At 38.1% G+C, this 21,021-nt stretch overlaps 1 protein-coding gene across 1 annotated transcript in view; it reads right to left on the reverse strand.

Moving 5' to 3' along the window:
* Window positions 1-2,674: 2,674 nt before the first annotated feature.
* Window positions 2,675-21,021, reverse strand: part of LOC114667255 (D-glucuronyl C5-epimerase-like) — a 72,981-nt gene continuing 54,634 nt past the window's right edge. The window contains exons 3-5 of the mRNA XM_028822491.1: window positions 15,411-16,015; window positions 7,316-7,552; window positions 2,675-5,353 (exon numbers count right to left, since the gene is read on the reverse strand). Of these exons, the coding sequence (XP_028678324.1) occupies window positions 4,329-5,353; window positions 7,316-7,552; window positions 15,411-16,002 (1,854 nt within the window). The 5' untranslated portion in view covers window positions 16,003-16,015 and the 3' untranslated portion in view covers window positions 2,675-4,328. The remainder of the gene's footprint in view (window positions 5,354-7,315; window positions 7,553-15,410; window positions 16,016-21,021) is intronic.

Genomic DNA, 21,021 nt, shown 5'->3' on the forward strand with positions numbered 1-21,021 from the left:
TTCCCATTGCTAGTTATAACAGACACATTGGCACAGGGACAGCATTTCATTACTGACACCATGCATTACATCCAGTCTAGGCGTATCCCCTGCATAGTTCGGGGTCTTTCACTTGTTTACAGCTTCTCATTTTGCTTCTACTGTTTGGTATGACGTCTGAGCCTGCTTTACTTTCTGTGCTGCTCCCAGAGCCAGTGGATGTGTCCCATGACATTGGCAGTATCTATATACTTCACAGTGCGGGTTGGGTCTACAGATTATAGTGGGGCACTCAAGTGGCAGACTCGAGTCTCCCTACCACCACCTCAAAGCCCAACTGTAATTGATTAACATTTAACAAGCAGCACATTTGGAAAGCATTCAAACCCCTTCCCTTTCTTCACATTTTGTTACATTGCTGCCTTATGCTGAAATTATTTTTTTCATTCACCACATAACACTCAATACCCTAAAATGACAAAGAGAAACGGGATTTCAAAAATAGTTTACAAGTTTATTAAAATATAAAAACTAAAATATAACATTGACACAAGTATTCTGACCCCCGTGTGATGACACATGAAATTTGGCTTGGGTGCATCCCATTCTATTGGCTATCAGAGACGTTAGCTTCTACTGACTGGGCAAAGGCCCATATCTGTCTGTAGAAGGACCGGCAGGTGAGCAAAGAGCAAGCCATAAAGTTAAAGGACATGCCTGAGCAGCTTAGAGAGAGGCTTGTGTAGAGACACAGGTCTGGGGAAGGCTACAAAAAATATGCAGTATTCAAGGTTCCCAAGAGCACAGTTGCCACCATTAATTCTTACATGGAAGAAGTCTGAAAAAATGATGACTCTTTCCTAGAGATAGATGCCCAGCCATACTGAGCAATCATTGGAGAACGTCCATGGGAAAGGAGGTAACTAAAAGCTGATGGTTACTCCAGCTGAGCTTCAGGAAACCTGTGTAGGGATGGGAGTAACATCTAGCAGAATAACCATCACTGATTTGGACTTATGGCAGACTGGCCAGACGGAAGCATTTGCTCAGTAAAAGTAATGAAAAAGACACCTAAAAGACTCTCAAGACTGTGAGAAACAAGAGTTGCTGGTCTGATGAAGCCCACGATTAAACTGTTTGGCCTCAGTTTTAAGTGCCGTGTCTCGAGGTAACCAGGCATTGCTCACCACCTGCACAATACCATTCCAATGGTGAAGCATGGTGGTGGGCAGCATCATGCTGTTGGGGTTACTTTTAACCAGCTTGAACAGGGAGAAGAGTCAGGGTCAAGAGAAAGCTGATTGGAGCAAAGTACAAAGATATCCTTCATGAAAACCTGCTGCACAGTGCTCTGGACCTGAGAGTGGACCAAAAGGTTCACATTCTAACAAGACAATGACCCCGACAATGAAGCAAAGACAACATAAGAGTGGTGCTGGGACAACTCTTGGAGAATGTCCTTGAGAGGCTTAGAACCCCGACTTAAACCTCATTGGAATGTCTCTGGAGGGACCTGAACGTTATGTGTCCATTGAATGATCCATGTCCAACCTGACCGAGATTGTGAGGATCTGCAGAGATGAACAGCAGAAAATCCCCACATCCAAGTGTGTGAAGCTTGTCACGTCAAAACCAACAAGATGCTATGCTGTGATCACTGCGAAAGGGGCTTCAACTGAGTGCTGTGTGAGGGTCTCAACAACTTGTGTCAATAGGATAGTTCAGTTTTTACTTTTAATCCATACGTAAAAATTTCTAAAATCCTATTTTCACCTCATTAGTCGAGTAAAAAAAAAAATTATCGATTTTAGCACAAAGCTGCAGCATAAATATTTGAAGAAAGTGAAAGGTTCTGAAGGCTTTCTGAATGCACTGCATATTTAATCACTTTTAGAGAATAATCCCTGCCAAAACTACGGAACAAACTGATGAAGCTCAATAAATTAGTCGATCGTACATTCATTCAACTAGCAGTAGGAAAAAAATCCTTTGCAACCCGTAAATATCGGTACTTACTGAAGTGTAACCACTGCTGATGCAGGAAAATGTTAGTCTAATTGCTTTTAAAGATCTCCGGTCACCACAATTACGTGAGACAGCATAGGAACACACAAACTACACACAGGAACACATGAATTACTACTCCATCATTCCCCTGGTTCTTCTAGCTCTGTGTTAGTGGAGCCTGCTGCAGTGTGTAGCCTTTTCATATTTTGACCATTAGCCCTCATTTCATCAGACAACGTGTGGTAGCAGTTAAAACTTTGGCGCTCAAACCCTGAGGTTGTGGGTTCAAAGCCCACAACTGACACTGTTTGACCATGAGCAAGTCACTCCACCCGCATGCGCTCTAATTGGAAAAACAAAAGAAACAAGACCAACTTTATGTCAACTTTTGTAAGCCACATTGGATAAAGGCATTGTATCAAATCAGTAAATTGCTTTAAAGTCACTTTATAAATACTAGATAACTTCCACTTGTGGAAACGAAGACAGAATGAGATTTCAAGTACTCACATTAAAGGCTAGTAATCTCAAGACCAGCAGCTGACAGAAACCAAATCTTTTACCCTTTGAAATGTAGTATTGAATCCTTGCCCAAGTGCTGATTACAAAAGCAAACCAAAGATAGAAACCTTGAAAGGTCTTTATTTTTTTTTTTTGACAACCTTAGAAAGCATTTTAAGCACAAGGATTGACATTTAAAACCTTTTATTATATAAACATTCTCTCTGCATATAAAAATGGTAATGTGCACATTGTGCTTAACCTGCAGTTTGTACAACCAGGCAGAACCCCCGCCAATATTTTATTGCAAGTGAACCATGTGACCCCAGTGCCACCTTTAAGATTCACAAGGAGAACAATTTAAAAGTGAAAAACAATAGCAGCGTTTAGAAAAAGATAAAGAATTCTAACAGGTGTTCAGTTGTGCTTTTGCATACAGCTACGTGGTATCTTATAACCTCTTGCAGAACACAAGTTGGCCAATGCAGCTCTTAGACAGCACCCTTGAAAATGCTGCCAAACATTTCATTTACACATGTACTTATCTGAAATAAACTCTCTCCAGAAATTTGTCTGCATTCCAAGCAACTGCAACATCCACTACCCTGCTTCTCTATTTACATAAAACAGAGTTGTGGGAAGAAGCAACCGACAATAGAAGATTGGCCCCTTTAGCAGCTACATTTGTCAATAAATAAATAAAAAAAAAAGGAAAGTGCAGCACATCCACAGAGAACAATGGCATGCAGTACAATAGCTGTTGACACTCTCTGCTCTGCTCATTGTCTACATCAAAGAACAAAGAATTCAAAGAGAGCACACTGTCAGGGCCTGCCCCAGCCATTTCCACGAACATGGATTCTGATATTCAAATAATTATAGTGGATGCAATGATATGCTAGGACAGAAAGAGTCTTATACAACCAGCTCTTGTTCTACCCACTAAAGGCCCAGAAATGGTTTATCTCACTGAGAAGTAAGGACCTCTTATGTTATAACAATATACTTGTCTATCTGTTCTCATTGCACACAAACAGCAGCCCAGTACCTGGAATAAAGAGTACAACACTCGTCATATCTGGTCATGGGGTACAGAGCTGTATGGTCCTCACATTAACCTAACCTTTTTGCAGAAGGAACATAAATTGGGCAGGAGTACTCATTCTGACAACTGCAATGTGTGCTAGGGTGTACAAAACTATCAATCTGCTGACTGATGAAGACCAGTACGTGTTCTTTGAGAAGCCAGTTATAAGAAAATGAACTGTAAGGTCAAGGACCGAAATGGATGTATACTTTTTAGGCCATGTAAAAGTCTCTACCAGAGTCAAAGTGTTTAAACGGGTGGAGGAAAAAAATATTCAAAAAATAAGCCTGATTCAGGATTGATCTGTACCAGCAAGTTTTCCAAATGTTGAGTCTGTACCAATATAGGCATAGAGGCAGTAGAAACACCAACTCAACCAAATCATGGAAAACTAAATTTTTTTACACTTTAACTAGAGGAATTTTAGCTGTTCAGATGTCAGAGTCATGACATCTGGCAACAGACAGTAAATAGAACTTGACTAGTGTTTTCATGATTTAAAAATCTTTCCATCAGGATTTAAAAATCTTCTAGCTTCAGAGCCCACATTTCCATTTCCAGCTGCTTTCTGCATCACACATGACATGGTAATGAATTCGGTTGAACATCACCATAATTTTAATCTTTGTGATGACCTTTGACTGTGGCCAACGTAACAGCCATTAGGCCATTATCAGAGCTCTGACCTGTACAAACTCTTCCTAATCTTTCAGCAGTGGCCTTTGAAAATTCATAGCTGTTTCAAACGACACAGCTAGTTGTGCTTAGCACGACCTCCTTTTAGATAACTCTTCCAGCGCTTAACAAACTCTTTGAAGATGGGAGCATCGTCTATTGTGCTGAGTAGCTGCAGCTGGTTTATGTGAGTTGTATGATAATCCCAACGGGCAAGGTTGGGTGCTGTACCCAGCATGAAGTGGCGGAGATCGTAAATAGTACCAGAGCCTGTGTCATATAATGGGAGCATGGCCTTCAGGGATTCCATGCCACGGTCATAAAGGAGATGAGCATCTCTGCCTAGCTTCTCACCAGCAGTCTCCTTTAGATCATACAAACCAATAAGAGAGTAAATGAAGCCATTAAGTACAAACGAACTAGGGCTTGTGGGATACTCTTCATACCAATCATACCTGTTCATGAAAAGTGCTTTCACACCATGCTGCTCAGAAGGGAGTTTGTAAGGTGTTGTAGCCTTGAGAGCTGCGTTGAGGTAAACGGTATTCTTTGTTAGCAGGTAGCCTCGCACCAGAGTGGACATGGCTTGACCCTGAGCCATAGCAGAATACCAGCCTAGGTCGAGAGACTTGAAACCCTCTCCCAGTTTCCGTGTCACCATGATGGGCCACCCGCCTCTGTCATCCTGATTTTTTACTAGCCACTCACTTGCTGCAAAGAAAGCAGACATATGTGCTGTTGTGGAGATAGTGATATTGTCAATAAAGCCTTTTCCTTTTAGAACAATTTGAACCACCCGTTTTGGCATGATCTTGGTCGGTTTTACAGCTTTAGTATTGGAAAGACCCACCCCCTTCTTCAAGTCCGTTACCAGGTCTCTTGTGAGTGTGCTCCAGCTAGTCCTAGCCCCAATGCCATATGAAATGTCTTTATCTTTGAAAGCTATCAGCTGGGAATTTGAAACGTAATGGATGGTGAAAAGTTGATTCTTCTCTGTTGTTTCCAGCACGACTGACACACTACCATTTGTGATAAATTTAAGGTCAAATGAGATGATGAAATCTTTCATATTTCCAAGGAGCAAGGAAACTCCATCTGACATTTCTGAAAAACATGAGAAAGTGCATGTGAATGTTCAAGCATTTGTTAAGACAGAAAATCAACTTCTGTTTGTCAATTTCCAAACCATAAATGGATACAACTCTCAACCCCTTTTATAGCCAATTCTACAGCTACTGAAAATGGAAAGCCTACAACATGATTCTAATAAATCTGAATAAAAATAGGTCAGGGTGCTGTCACAATTTTCAAAATCTGAAATAATTTTTCAGTTATAGTACCACTCTTTTACACCCATCTCTACATGGTTCAACAATTGAATTTTTTAATTAAATTTGCACAATATACAGTATTCAAATCTTCCCACACCTTTACTCTGGTAGGAAGAGACACAAAGCTGTTACTAACCCTATATATGACACATGGCAGACACTAATACAAAGGTAGGCCTACAGAACCCTACATGTTTCTCAACAATGTATGCTTTTTATATTAAAAGGGGTCTCTTCTATTGAAAGGCCAAGAACAAATTAAACTTGTAGCTCCCTGCAGCATATTTTAATACCTTTGAATTGCCATTATAAATCAGTTACTTGAAACATGTGCTGTCATGGCTACAATACAGGATGGTGCAGAATAAACAGACCAGAAGCCTCTTTTAAAAAAAATGCACAATAGGTAGCTCTCCGAATGGATACTTGTGAAATATCTATTCACCTTTCTCTGGTTAATGAACATATATGCACTGCAAAAAATACAGGAAATTGCATTCTTCAGGAGCAGAACATGTACATTTCTACCTAAATATTTTTCTTTATATATCTGCATTGGCTTTTAAGAGTATATTTAAAATGGCATAAAAATTAGACAACCCTTTTGTAGTGCTGCCCACTGTGACACTGGGCATCCACAACCATGAGAGACGGTAGTGACATTTGCTCTAATTTATGTTTCTTCATCTTTGCCACCATACAGGGAGGAGGGTTTAGAGATTACAAAAATTATGTGGGACACAACTAAATTGAATCACGTGCATTACTGGGGAGATTAGCAACTACCTACCCTCAAACAACATTTTTTTATGTTTAAATGAACAGATTTGCAACAATCAGCACTAGAAAGTCAATGTCACATTACAGAACTTTGGAGGGGATATCAAACATGATGACTGCAGTTGCTGATCTTGCCACGCGAGCATGTCAAGATTACGTAACTAGGAATACCAGGGTATGTCAAATTAGATGACTGGTTAATAACTTTCCAGCACAGTTTCACATTTCCAAAGTATTGCAAGCTTGACCCTTCTTCTTATAGCCAATAACTGTCTGAAAGAGACAGTGCTCGTGTGAAGGCTTTATAGGTGCTGTAAGTTCAAGTGTAATCTCTGCCCCACTTTTTTCTATTCTGTCCTGGTATATAAAAATACATGATATCAAACAAACCAGCCTTTCTTCTGTTTGTCAGGTCCAAAACACCCAGGTTTCTTGATCCTCCTAGCCTCATTATAGGCATTGTACTTCTGGGTGAGAGCCCACTAGTAGTCAGTTCTCACACACACACAAGCCTATCCCTACAACTACAAGTCACAGACTGGTTAGACCAAGTCCATGGGATGTTGGACCCCAAGACTAGAGATTATAGGAGCACAATGCAAATACCTCACATTCACTAAAATTATTTAAATTAAATCTGTGACTAAAAATCACTGAAAAAGTACTGTAATGTGACATTGCCTTTAATAGGGAACCAACAGTGAAGAATGCCACTTGGCCTAGAGAGTGAATTCCACATGTGGTAGTCTGTACTGAAATAATAATGCGGCAAGATACATAATAGCCACATGTTACATTTTCCCTTCAGACATTCTCATAATTTCTATGACTATTTCCTAAAATGGCAACAGGTGATGTTGAGTTTTCTATTTATTCCCTTCTTCCCAATGCCCACCACTTATCTTTCCAAATTCCCTTCATTAGCTATATCGATGACTAAACTTCCAAAAGTTACCTGGAGTGCTGAATTGTCTCACATTGCTGTTCCTTGTTTTATCAAACACTGTAGAGATGAGACAGCCCTTAGGCACAGCCCAGCTGCTTGTTCGAGCATCCTGATCACCTGTATCATACACCTCAATGTGTGGGGGCTTCTCTGTCAGGTTCTTGCTATAGTGGCTCAATCCATACTGTGCAATCTGGATGGGATAAAAGTAGCCTTGAGGTCCCCACTGTGTTGACAGAGGCACGCCTAAAAAGAGAAGAGTTCTATTAGGAAAAAAACATAGGTAGTGCTGCAACAGTGCCTGTAGAGGAAGAAATCTAAAATAACCAGCCATCCTTAGCTTTCACCAAAAAATCTAGACTCTTCATCTTAAAATTTCCTCTAATTTGCCACCAAGAAAAATCTCAAAATTTGGTCCAATTTGCTTTAAAAAAAATATACAAACCATTTCACTATGTCCCTTCAAACAACAATTTGTAAGGTAATAAATCAAGTCATAACCACTAAAAACAAGCTAATGAAAATGAGAACATATCACTACATATAATTTCTGTTTATGTGGGACATACCACTGGATAGGTGTGATGCTACTTGGGCTCCTTCATACCTACTACAATAAACCTTTATAATGCCTCACACTGTGACTGTTTTCTTATCATTAGATTTTTTTTTTGTGTGTCTTTGTAGAGGGTTTTTGTTTGTTAGATCTAACATTTCTCTTGAACTTCCATAAAACGCTTAATACTCCTCATGGGACAAATGAGGTATGTATGCGCTATTTAATCTGTTTATCTGTCTCTGTGTCAATCTGTCTATCTATACCTTTAAAAGATTTGCAGATAAATCGAGCCATGTGTTTTATAGAGAGAAAAATGTACATCTGAAGAACACACATTACCTTACTGTCTGACAAAAATGAAAAAACTAACAAGGATTCGTAATATAAAAAATTAACAGATACTGTAAGAAAGTGGCAATAAAACTCTAAAGATATTTTAGCATGAACAATCTTAAATAAGACATCATGGGCAAAGGCTCTGTGTGGCAAGAGGTAATCAAAAACATTTTGCTATCACAAAAAAAGATTAAGACGGATTTGACAATTAATATTGAGCTACCTAATTATAGGTTGTGAAGAGTATCTAAGTTACACACTATAATTAACCAGAAAAGTCAAGAAAAACTCGGAAAGCGAGAGTGGGTACTAAAATAAAATACTGACAGTTTGATCAGCTGAATACAATCAAGTGATCAGAGAAGGAGAAAGAAAAGTACTTATTGAGCAATAAACATCAGCCTAGCCCAGATTGCACTCCTTAAGAATACCAAGGCAAAACTTTCCACAGGACAAGAAAACTCACAAGACTTAGTCACATATTCCCAAAACAACAATATGACAAATACATAAGTAATAATAATAACAATTCTTTACATTTATATAGAGCTTTTCTCACTACTCAGAGTACATGAAACAATACTATTTGACCATAGCCACTAGCAGTGTACTGTATGTCCATATGCCACTGATGTCTGTGCTTAATGTATCTATTTAAAAATTAACGCAAAAATAAAAGCATCATTAGAAAGTATAACAAAATGCCATCTCCCCGAGAGAAAATACTGATGGGAGAAAAAAAAAAAAAAAAATCTAGCCCAGGAGAATGGAGCGAAAAAAATCCACACTTTAATTATTTATGCTTTAAAACCACCAATATCTGAAAAGAACGATATAAAAAAGCTGTTGTTCATTCCAGGGAAAAGAACAGAATGTTACACAGAAATCTGGCTAATGAAGACAGGACATGAGAGGTTCTCAGCATAGAAAACCTTACATCCAATCTCTCGACTGTTAATCAGATAGCTGTAGGAAAGGCCAGAGGACAACTCATTTGTCTGTGAGACAGCTCAAGGTAGCAGCCAAGATGAGACATAATGAAACATGGAGCTCCCAAGATGGCCATTTGTCTTTAAAAAAATAATAATCAGGTGCACATGTTTGAGAGAGAGAGAGAGAGAGAGAGAGAGAGAGAGAGAGAGAGAGAGAGAGAGAGAGAGAGAGAGAGAGAGAGAGAGAGAGATTGCTATAAACCGGACGCTCATATTTTCTTACATCCCAGGTGTTGCCAGGCAGCTCAGAGTCTTTACATATAAAGTTGAGGAACAAAAATAAAACACCTAACTTTAGCAGAATAACTTAACTTACAAGGAACAGATCAAGTCTAGATAAGAAAAATATTCCATTGAAAACAAAACACAATACAATGCTTCTCACCTTTGCAATGAGTAATACTGACTAGTAAATCACTGTACATAAAAGAAAACAATTTAATGCAGGCAACTGTTCGGTTGGGGGGGTTGGTCGGGGAGAATCATCAGAACCTTAAAACACTAACTGCAGCATGCTATCACCATCTTTTTGATCAGTAAAAAATTAATTGGGTTCTAGAGAAAAGGCATTGGTCCTAGTGAAAGGTAATCACAAGCCAGAATAATGAAGGAGGGTCACTCTAAAAATCTCACAAATTTCAGAGTGTACTTAAAAAAAAAAAAAAAAAAAAAAAGGGAACCAAATTGAACAGAAAAAGAGAAAGTCAAGAGATGAAACGGCTCTAAGAAACAATGTAGCACAAATGTATATACTTAGATGACAGACACTTCCTTTCTAAACTAAACCTTAGATTATTTAAATAACCTACAATTCATCTGCGGACACCCAATGCCTTTTCATTACATCAGTCAGTGTTATTTAATCAGGGCAGTGGAGCTAGAGCAATGCAGCAATGGTCTGCTAAGTAGTGCAGTCAAATGGTTAAAACCTATGATTACAATGTAAAAGCACATGTTAGCAGTAGGTGCCAATAGGAAGACAATTTAAAGAGAAAGCCACCCATGTTCTCATGCACACTGCACAGGATGAGGCATTTATGAGTAAAGTCAGATTCAATTAGGTTCCATCATCCTCATCAGGCTCCATTTCTAAGGTTGGTACATTAATTCTGAGAAGCACTCTATTTACTTAAAATTCTTCTTCCTTGAGAAGAAAATGGTTCTCTCACTCACATACACGCAGTGATTACTTTATCATTTACACCTGCCTGATAGCAAATTGGTCTTCCATTTCCCTCAGAAATCTCTTACGTTTACAGAGGTACAAATTCAATGGTGTCAAAACTGCAGCGTAGGAAATGCTCACTGATATTGACTGAAATGTTTTCAATGAGTTGTAAGTTATGCGGTGGCGGATCTCTAACCTGAAAAATGTGGTCCATTTCAATCTGTTAATACTAGGCTGGAATAACATCTGGTGAATGGAATTTACTTTTATGTTCTTGAAATATTCAACACTTTTAAAGTCTTTTGGTATGTAGAATTTTCCTGCTCAAAATGTCAATCTGTGGACAAGTACTCTCCACTAAGGGCAGTTCATCTTTATTTTTACTGACATGTAAATTTTTTCCCCCACAGACACTAGTTTAGCAATCCAAAGATAGTGGCACCCCAGCCAACGCTGCTATGCACCTCAGCTGTCAATGCCATTTTCTTTTCAAGCACCACTGAACCAGTTGACATGTTCTATCTGGGCGTTGTTGAGACAGACAACAAACTGAGAGGAATTATATGCCACAGCTTTTATTCTGCAGGTATTTACTTTCATGCCATATGGATACAAGGCATTCAAACTATTAAGCAAAATGTGTGCCGCCTCTGTTGCATAGGACTATGGCACAGTTGTCAGCAAATATCTTCATTATTGTTGATGTCTGGAAAATTGTTCCTCTCAATAAGACAGCTGGCAGCCTTGCATGACAACACAAGCTCAAAGACAGATAAGTCTTAAGTTTTCCTCAGTAGGTATTAATTTATATTTTCTGCATGTGCCTCACTGTCAGTTTCTCTGGCCTTACCAATGCTATCGTACAAGCTATACATTTTTCACTCTCTCTCAGTCTCTCTCTTTTTTCTGGTAATATTCAATCTGCTGCAGCTCTTTATTGGTGAATTCTGGCTTAAGGGTAAAGTTCAGAAACAAGCCTATACCTTTATCACTTTCATAATTTGACCTATTAAGGGTAATAAACTAAAATCTCTTTTGTCTAAATGTTTAAAAAATGTAAACGTCACACGGAAAAGACTATAGCCTAAGGTTGCTATCAACGTACAACTGCAACTGTAGCATTCATGAGGCAGAAAACATATCCTCAGGGATGAATAGTTTGCTGCGTATATACGGAAAGAAAGAAATGAAAAGAGATGCCAAATCTCTTTCAAACTGTTGACATGACACAAAACGATTAATACATACAAAAGCACTACTTAAAGCACTAAAATTGTATTAATTATGCAGATTTCAAAATAACAAATAAGCGTACAAGTCCTTTGGTTAGTGTTACCTCCTGATGGATCAGGATCCTGGCTTCCACTCCTGCACTGAGCTTCCAAATTCTAAAAGTGTCTGTGGGTTTTTCCTTCTCAATCTCCCACCTCCAAAGATGTTTGTTAGATTACATGGATCTGAGTAAGTATGGTTGTAGATGCATGCATGAGTGGGCCCTATGATGGTCTTGGCTCCCTAAAAACTTTAACTGGATTAAGGGGTGCTGAAAATGTAATGTAACTTCTATGTTTTTGAATAGAAATAAATTCAAAACAGGCAAAACTATTATTAATGACAAAGTAATAAAGAATCAAAACACTACTCAAAAGGAGTATTAAAACCTTTTTGATATAAAAGAAAGAAATATGTAAAATGTGTAAATATAAATTGTATGCAAAGGAACAAAGTATTTAGCTACATTTACACAAGCAAACCAAAATGTTCCTATGGAAAGCCAAAAAATAATGAATTTTGTTAAGTGAGGTATTACTGTATTGATGTGCCAGGACTTCAGTTTTTTTTTTTTATAAGAAACTTCATTATTAGAGGTAGATGCACTATGGGAGGAACATGTATAAATACTGCAGTAATATTGGAGGAGTGGGAGTGGTGTTGGGGTATTGTTAATTCCGCAGCCAAACTGCCTCCTATTCTTTACCACCCTCCAACTCCAATGCCACCCACCCTGTCGTCTCATGGCTCCTTCCATGTAGATCCACACACTCTCATCTGCCTCATTTACTTACTGCACATTCACACCACTGTCTGCGCCTTGTACCTCCCTGGGGATCAGAGGCAATGCCATTTGCACTCTCTTCCCCAATTCCATGAGCCAATAAAAGCCAGGCTCCTTAAGGAGATGCACTGGTGGCCACACACCCAGGGCAATAGATAGTTTGCAGAACAGACATCTCCAGCTTTTTGGCAAGTGCTCTCTATCCATGCCAGCTCCTTTCATGGCTGGGCGCTAAGCATAATGATTCTGCCATGGGGCTTTGGTTTTCTCCAATTTCTAGCACTTTACATGTTTGTGACATACTGAGCAAAATATTTTGTTTACTTCATAAAACTACTAAACTATGTGTGAAATACTTAGCACTCGTGCGTAATAATTTCTTCAGTACATACAATATTAACAGCAAACTACTACTACTACTCTGAGTTGGGAATGTGGACAGTGACTACCAGAGCACTCTAACAGTAACTTGAACTTGTGCATGCACTATAACACATTTTATGCCAGCTTCATTATAAAGGGGCTTCATTCTCAGGATTTTTTAACCAATGTATTCTTGCATTTACATTTCAAAAGCCATATTCCTATTACAAAACTTAATATACACTGCTCAAATAAAGTGAAGGGAACACTTAAAATTACACATCGATTCTCGAAAGAAATATTCAAGTAGAGTAACACCGTGTAATTTGTTGAGAACAAAATGAACCAACAACAGTCCATGGAAACCAAGATCAACAACTCATTTAGGGCTGGACTGGTTTATATCCTGAAGCTTAACTGGCTTGGTGTTAAGATTGTGATGATTAAATGTTTCCTTAAATTTTTTTAGGAGTGTATTTAAGGACTTAGAAATTAAATGTTTCTAATTGTTTATCAATGCAAACTTGTGTACACACAGCAGAAGGTACAATATCAACACTTAGAAGAATACACCTAACAGCAGAGAATATTTTTGGTACACTGTATTAATCCCTTAGGGGAAACTGTCTTTTTGCATGACCCTTTGGTGTCAGAGCACAGGGTCAGCCATTGTACAGTGCCCTGGAGCAATTTTATTTATTTTCCTTGCAATAACCTATTTATAACATGTTCAAAAAGTCAGCAAGCAAATATTGAACAGACTCTTTAAGAAAGGAAGAATACTGTATCTCATGACTTGGTGTGGTATAAAATGTGTTATATAGCTGACAAATTAATGAACTACACACAAAAAAATACTAAAATCTGTTATATTGAAAGTCACTCTACTGACTCTTAGCTGAGTGAGAAAGGCTGATACTGTCTATAGCAGTGTTCTTCAACCTGTGGTCCACGGACTGCTGCCGGTACGCAGAAAATTCCTGCTGGTCCGCAAAAAATTTCGACCGAATCATGTAGATGCACAGTTCTGTTCATGAGTATATAGCACATTTTTTTAGTCGACGCAGAAGCTAACTTTTGTCCGAACCATGATTTATTTAAATATTTACTAGCCCCAATACAATGACTCTTGCGGCTATTTTTCATACTACTTTAGATCGTGTTTCCAGATTTCGACGTGCATTTGAGATTTCTCTACGGCGCTGGTCTCCAATAAATGCCGTCGACTGCACCGCGTCAGATGCTTGTTCGGTGGATGAAGTGCGCGGCTGCCGAATGTAAGTATACCGTCCGCTCGTCTGCTGATAACACGTCACACAATTCTTATTTTTATTGCTCGTACGTATTGTTTTCTAATATTTTGTTGTAGTATTTCGGAAAACAGGTTATTTCTTTAGTAAAATTATTTTTATTTAATTTTTTAATTTGTTGGGCCTACAAAATGGAGACAAAAAAGTCAAACAGCAAAATCTTTTAACATTCTTTAGTAGAGGTAAGGACAATATTCAGGAGAAAATTAGTGATGGTGCTCAAAGAATGGCAAGTACTAGTGCTTCAAGTTTAGGAGAAACGCAGAAAAATAAATACGTTGATACTTCGGAATGTGAATTACAAACCAAAAAGAGAAAAGGAAACTATGTTAGGCATTACGATAAAAAGAGTATTTAAAGCTTGGTTTCATTGTAGCCTCTAGCAATGAACTATTAGGAAACTGTGTTAGGCATTACGATAAAGAGTATTTAAAGCTTGGTTTCATTGTAGCCTCTAGCAATGAACTATCGCCATGGCCCTGTCAAATGAAGCTATGAAACCTTCCAAACTTGCTCGTCATTTGCATTCGAAACAGAGATTTTACTGATAAGCCACTGGACTTTTTTTGAAAGATTACGTGACCAGATAAAAATGCAGAAAAGTCTTTTTTTGCAGACTTTGGTATGGTTATTTTTTAAATAAATTCTTTGTTCTTTTTAGTAGTATTTCTGAATTTCGGCTTTTCAACACTTTTTAATTTTTTTGTTTTTGAAAATAACTTTGTTTACAACAGCGTTTAATTATACTGTTTAGCAATAACAATAAACACTTTACTTTGTTGAACTGGTATTGGTTTGAATAAAAATTAACATTTAATGTTCATCTTTCAGGGAAATATGTGAATCTGAGACATTTTACTATCTAATCTCTAAAAATATACCAACAGAAACTTAAACAACAATTATTTCAATTCATTACTGATTAATCTTCAGTCCCACATTGTGAATGACATTTATGAATTCCCTGAATTTAGTAATTTTTAAACCTGAAATTTTAAGATTTAATGCAGATAGTACAGTTAGTTATAGCTCTTAGAACAACAGATTAAGCATGGCCCCAAATGGGTGAAGTGTAATCTGTTTTTACTGGTGGCTGTCGTATATGGCAGAGGACAGTCTCAAATGAACATGCACAAAAATGGAACTTAAAAACTAGGATAAGAGATGCTCTTATAACAAAGATTAAGGCTTTTTTCAATGTCTCTAAAAATATACATTTAACTGCCTGAATTTGCTTATTAAATTTTTCCCTGTATACATACCCCCCAAAAAATAACACACTGAAGACGACAAAAAAAACACAAAACAAAAGATCTGTACCTTCCACGCCACTGATGCACTTCACTCGGTCTCGGACTTCAACGTTGTAGCCCTCAAAAGACATGAAGACCCCATTGGGGTGGTAAGGTGACCGCTGTGCATACACACGGGAGTAGCTATGAGAAAACTCAAAGCGGTCATAGCCATCATATTGCGCTACTTTTCCATAAACTTCAAAATATTTTTCCACCCAGCTAAATGGGAGGTATACCTCATTTCCTTCCCTTCTTCCTTTAATGGTATAGTCATCATTGATCAGGCAGTCTAGCTCGTCATACTTAAGGCCCAAGGATTTAATGTTATTGACACCTCCAACTATTGGTGGTGCTTTCTGCTGCTCCTGAGGGGAAGCTTCTTCTGACTGCTGTTTTACAACATGAATGTCACTGCCAGCATTATTGTTGTCTAGGGAGGCAGTGCGCTTCTCCAAAATTTCTTTACGGAAGCCAGATTCCAACAGACTGGGATCTCGTGGGAAGCGTGCTGAAGTGTCACTAGAACACTTGTTCCACAATAGCACAGTCACCAAGGTAAACAGCGTACAGATGACAATAAGTGTTTTGTAGTTGACTCGAGCTGCAAGGCAGCGCATATTCAAATTGTTCCTGAAAGAAAGAAAAGAAAGAAAAGAAAGTTCAAAGTCAATATTTCAGGCAACAGAGAAGCTAAAATTGTTACCACTTAAATAAGTGTAATTTAGGTCTGTCTGTCAGCCTCAAATATACCATCTTTGAGCTAGGAAAATAAAGGAAAACATACAGGCCGTAAATCTTTATTAATCGTTTTAAGTAAATCAAGCACTTCAGCTGATTGTAATTTCCAATCTAACTTTGCCATAGCTCAGTTGTAGTAGGCTCTTTCTTACTAACAGTGGTGTTATTTGGTTGAGTTCTGAATAAAATTAACTTGGTAACTGCAACAGCAAAAGAGTACTGTTAGGGAACGAGAGGAAGCTACAGCATCCCAATTAAAGAAAAGTTACAGAAGTGTTTAACTACAGAAATCCTCAACATAGAGTGGCATACCACAGGAAGAATTTGTGAAAAAAGTTACAGATATGTATTCTTACAAATGGAAACTTTACTTTTTAAGAGAAGCCACAGCAGATGCAGGAGAATAACCAAGAAAGGTGCAGTAACAACACAAACGGTGCTCAAAAATACACTGGTCATTGGAACAGATCAGTAGAATGTGATATACTACCCACCCTGCTCAGTAACTGAAATACTGGAGGCACAAGTGATGCACAAAGGGATGCTTGCACCAAATAAGAAAAAAAAATCCACCTTTTTCATGTAGCTTTTTTCCATGGAGGTGAAAGTAAGAATGATTTTTAAAGTGGTTTATGTGGGTAGAGTTAGAAAGGGAGGAGACAAAAAATGACACCAAGATTTCTTACATTAGAAGAAGGTCTAATGTGATAACCCTCAAGAGTGACATATGTAACAATTGTGAGTGGGCACAGCACTAGCTCACCCAGAGTTCTGCCTGCAACATCAAAGTGTGGCGTATGTATTTAATACCTGTGAAATTATTGGTACCGAAAGCCTACTCCTCCTGTATTGTGGGAATGGGAGTAATGGACAACAAAACAGATCCACTTGGATCTCCTTTTAATCACTTGCCAGTTTACAGGGTGGTGCAGTGTCTTCATAAGTACAATGAAATGAGTGCAACAAAAAGCTGAACAAATTGTGTTGCAAACAAAAGGGAATGTTAATAATTCAGAAGAAATTAAGGAATTAGTATGCCTTTTCTGATCCACAAAAGGAGAAGATGTACTGTATTTAAAGATGCTGAAGTAACAATGACACAATATGGTGGATTTGATAAATGCACATGCACTGTCATGGATGGAGGCAAAAATCAATAGTCTTTTTGGGCTGTTAAAGAAGAAGTGTTATTGAAAGCCCTACGTTACAAAGCTTCTTTATGAGCAATTCAGTGTATGGTTCCTCATAAAAAACGGCTAATGTCATGAACATAGTGACTAAGGTCACCAAGTTGATTAAAGGTGGTAACAATGCTCCGATACCTGTGTTTTAAACATTTTCTTAAACTAATGATGCATAGGAGGAGTTACATCTACATCCGAAAATCAGCGGACTAAAGGCAGGAAAATATCTAGAGACTTTGCGCACTTTAGGAAAGACATTTGACTCCACATTATCATCTAAAGTTCTCACTGATGTCAGTTTACTTATTTCCCTTGTATTCTTGATGGATGTCAATCAGGTTTTAACTTCTCTGAGTTTAAGCTTGTAAGGAAGAGACCGAAAATAGCCAGGTGGACAGCCATACTTCAGCATTTAGGTAAAAATTCAGCTTGCTGAAGACTTTTTCAAGCAAGAATGACTACTCATTTTGAGATCTGCTCCACAAAAATGAAAGAAAATGCTGAACTTTTAAACTTTGGTCAGTTTTGTTAAACAGACATCCTTATTAAAATGTTGAAACCAGGTTTCAGGAGTTTAAGGAAATGGAGTAAAACTTCACAAACTTTTTTTAAAAACTCTCTTAAGACTGATTGTTAAGTTGAAGAAGTAAATCACCATATAGATTTTTTCGAGTTGGACAGATTTCTCCTTTCACAATCTGATACTGGAGTACAATTCTACAAACTACTACCCAAAGACACATATCCTTCACTAAAAGATTCTGGTCAAATGGCTCTAATATTTGGCTGTGCCTACATCTGTGAGAAGTCATTCTCTGATATAGGCTTCTTCAAGTCAAAATAGAGGAATACTAACATGTATATTACCTTGCAGCAAATCGTACAACTTTTCACAACAGTCTTTGCTGTGGATATTGATTAACGTGATGCCACAGCTGCCTCCCTAAATGTCACTTTCATTGTTCCTCTTTCATGTATCTCCTCTTCATTATCATATTTTGTTAATTATCTTTATTATAGTCAGTCTGCTCATATACCCTTTCTTCCCATTAAGGTCAACTCACACCTATGCCAATGCAGAGAAGAAAAATTACACAGGTGTGTTTCTCATGTATTTTGTGTGTGTTTAACTCATTCTGAAAAATGCAATGCGCTACTCTATGTTGATGTGAACGGGAGCCAAGAATATAACCGACTTTACTAGCTAGGCACGGATTCCCTATGCATAAGTAGCTGCAGAAAGAAACACTGGAAAATGTACAGGTGTGACCAAGCCTTTATGCTTCTCTTTGCTTACATCTGTCTGTCTATCAATCTATTTACGTGTAAGGCTGCAGACAGCAACAGACTTAGTTCATGAGCTCCCCCGACTGTCCACACAGAACATGCAATATGGGCAGAAATACACAATATTTCATCAGCAGTAGAATCTTGGGGCTTCATTTTTTTAAAACCTTGCGCAATTTCAATCATGAAAATAAGTGAACCCCAAAAACCAGGAAAACGTGTACACACAAAAAAAAAAAAACAACTCAGATTTATAAAACCTGGTGTATGGAGATTTCTATTCAATTCATACTTGATAAATCACAATCATCTTGTAAATGTTTGTGAACCCCAGCGTCCTGAAATAACCGTATATGACCCTTGCTAATTAACCTCAAACATACGCAATCATGATACTCCAGACCTTCACTGGCTAATTAAACAGCCTGCTACATAACTCATCCACTAGTGCGAGACAGAAGTCCTCATCTCTGAATCAGAGGCATGTAAAGACGATTCTTTTTTTCTTCCTCTCATCTGGAGTTCTACTTGATTAAGGCATAGTGTTTGAATAGAAGCTTTGTGATGAGTGCATAATGTTCAATATATTTTGAGGTTTAGATTCAAAATGACATGGCTGCATTTCCCTACATTATCAAGGGTATTGTCAAATCCCAGTTTCTCCAAACTGTTCAGTTCGCAAGGGTCAGGGTTGCCATAAACATACACATGTTCCACCATCAAGTACTCTTTCATCAATCCCCATGTTTGCGTGGGATGTTGCGTATACTCACATTTCAATACCTCTTTTTGTGTGTACACAAGCTTTATAAATGAGGCCCTGTTTTTTCCAAGTGTCTTATAGTGCCAAATGCAGTTAGTATTTTAGATTAAATTAGATTATACCTAAATGGCAGTTACAACCAAATGCTGCATTTAGCAGTAAACTTCCTTACCCATAGAAGCACGATAAAACATTAATCACCAGAGCAGCTTAGATCACGTTACTGCTTGTGGCATGGTGTACATTCCATATGCTACTGTTATGATTTAATACTAGAATATAGGGCTGCACGATAACAGAAAAAATGATTATCACGATTATTTTGCTCAAAATTTTTATCACGATTAATAATGACGATTATTCCTTTGGTAAATGAAGTCTGTGACCAAAGCAGTGTAGCCTCGGCCAGTTATTCACAGATGCTGCCCTAATCATATTAGCTGCGTTGTCCGTTGTGATGCACACAAGTCTTTCTTCCACCAAGCCCCAAGCGGACATCGCTTCTTTGAGGCCCACTGCAATAAACTCCGCTGTATGGTCTTGTGGGAAAAACGAAGTTTGCAAAAGCTTGCTTTTCATCTCAAACTCGCTGTCAATAAAATGAACTGTCAAGCTCAAATACGGTTCCGCAGTTCTGCTTGACCATAAGTCGGTCGTGGCAGCAAAATATTCAAGGCTGAGCCTGAGAATTTCTCGTTCTATTTCTTTTCGGCATTTCGCATACAGCGAGGACAGCGCAACATTGGAAAAATGGTTGCGTGAGGGAATGCTATATCTTTTATCAAGTGTTGCGATCATTTTTTTAAACCCCTCACTGCTCACGGTGGTTATTGGACACATATCCTTGGCTATATGGTACGTGATCGCCTCTGTTATTTTGCGAGCTAGGCAGATATGGTATTGCGTTGAACAATGTCCCTGATATTGTTGTCTGTGTTGTGGATGGCTGGTAATTTTTTGTTGTTGCTGTTTGTGCCTTCAGTCGTTGAAATTCTTGATAGTGTACTTTGTGGTGGCTTTTAAGGTGGTTGATGAGGTTTGTTGTGTTACCTTGGGACGTTTGGACGGAACAGGAGCAAAGTTTGCACAAGACTCGTACCTGATCAACATCACATTCCTCGAAATCGAAATAGTTCCAGACAACTGAGTATGACCCCTTTTTAATAACTAACGATCGCACTTCTGCACGTTGCTCCGCCATCATATGTTTATTCTGACTGACTGTTATTGCTGCTATTGACTTCTACTGCTTCAGAAAGCGCTTGCAATCTAGACGCAGTAACGTCATAGTGACGCAGTCCAATCCGTAAACTCAGCCCATAAAAAACAGTTTGGTCTTTATACTGTAAAATCGCGACGATATTTATTAACTGATCGTGGGTCATAAATATCGTTATCATGAGAAAAAAAAGATTAATCGTGCAGCCCTACTAGAATATATATTTTTTGGTTATGTTATGTTAATTTTAGCAGAAAAAGAGGAGCAAATATATTTTTGGCATTTGATTATAAGATATTAAAAGAGAATAATCTATTTTGGAAAAAGAGTACCATAGACTTCAACTTCCAGGTGACTGTATATTACACATTTCTTAAACAATTTTGCATAACACATTCAACAACAGTGAATTAAATAGTTTTCTTGGATGCGTTTAAATGCTTTT

Source organism: Erpetoichthys calabaricus, chromosome 17 (genome assembly GCF_900747795.2).
Source record: "Erpetoichthys calabaricus chromosome 17, fErpCal1.3, whole genome shotgun sequence".
NCBI lineage: Eukaryota > Metazoa > Chordata > Cladistia > Polypteriformes > Polypteridae > Erpetoichthys > Erpetoichthys calabaricus.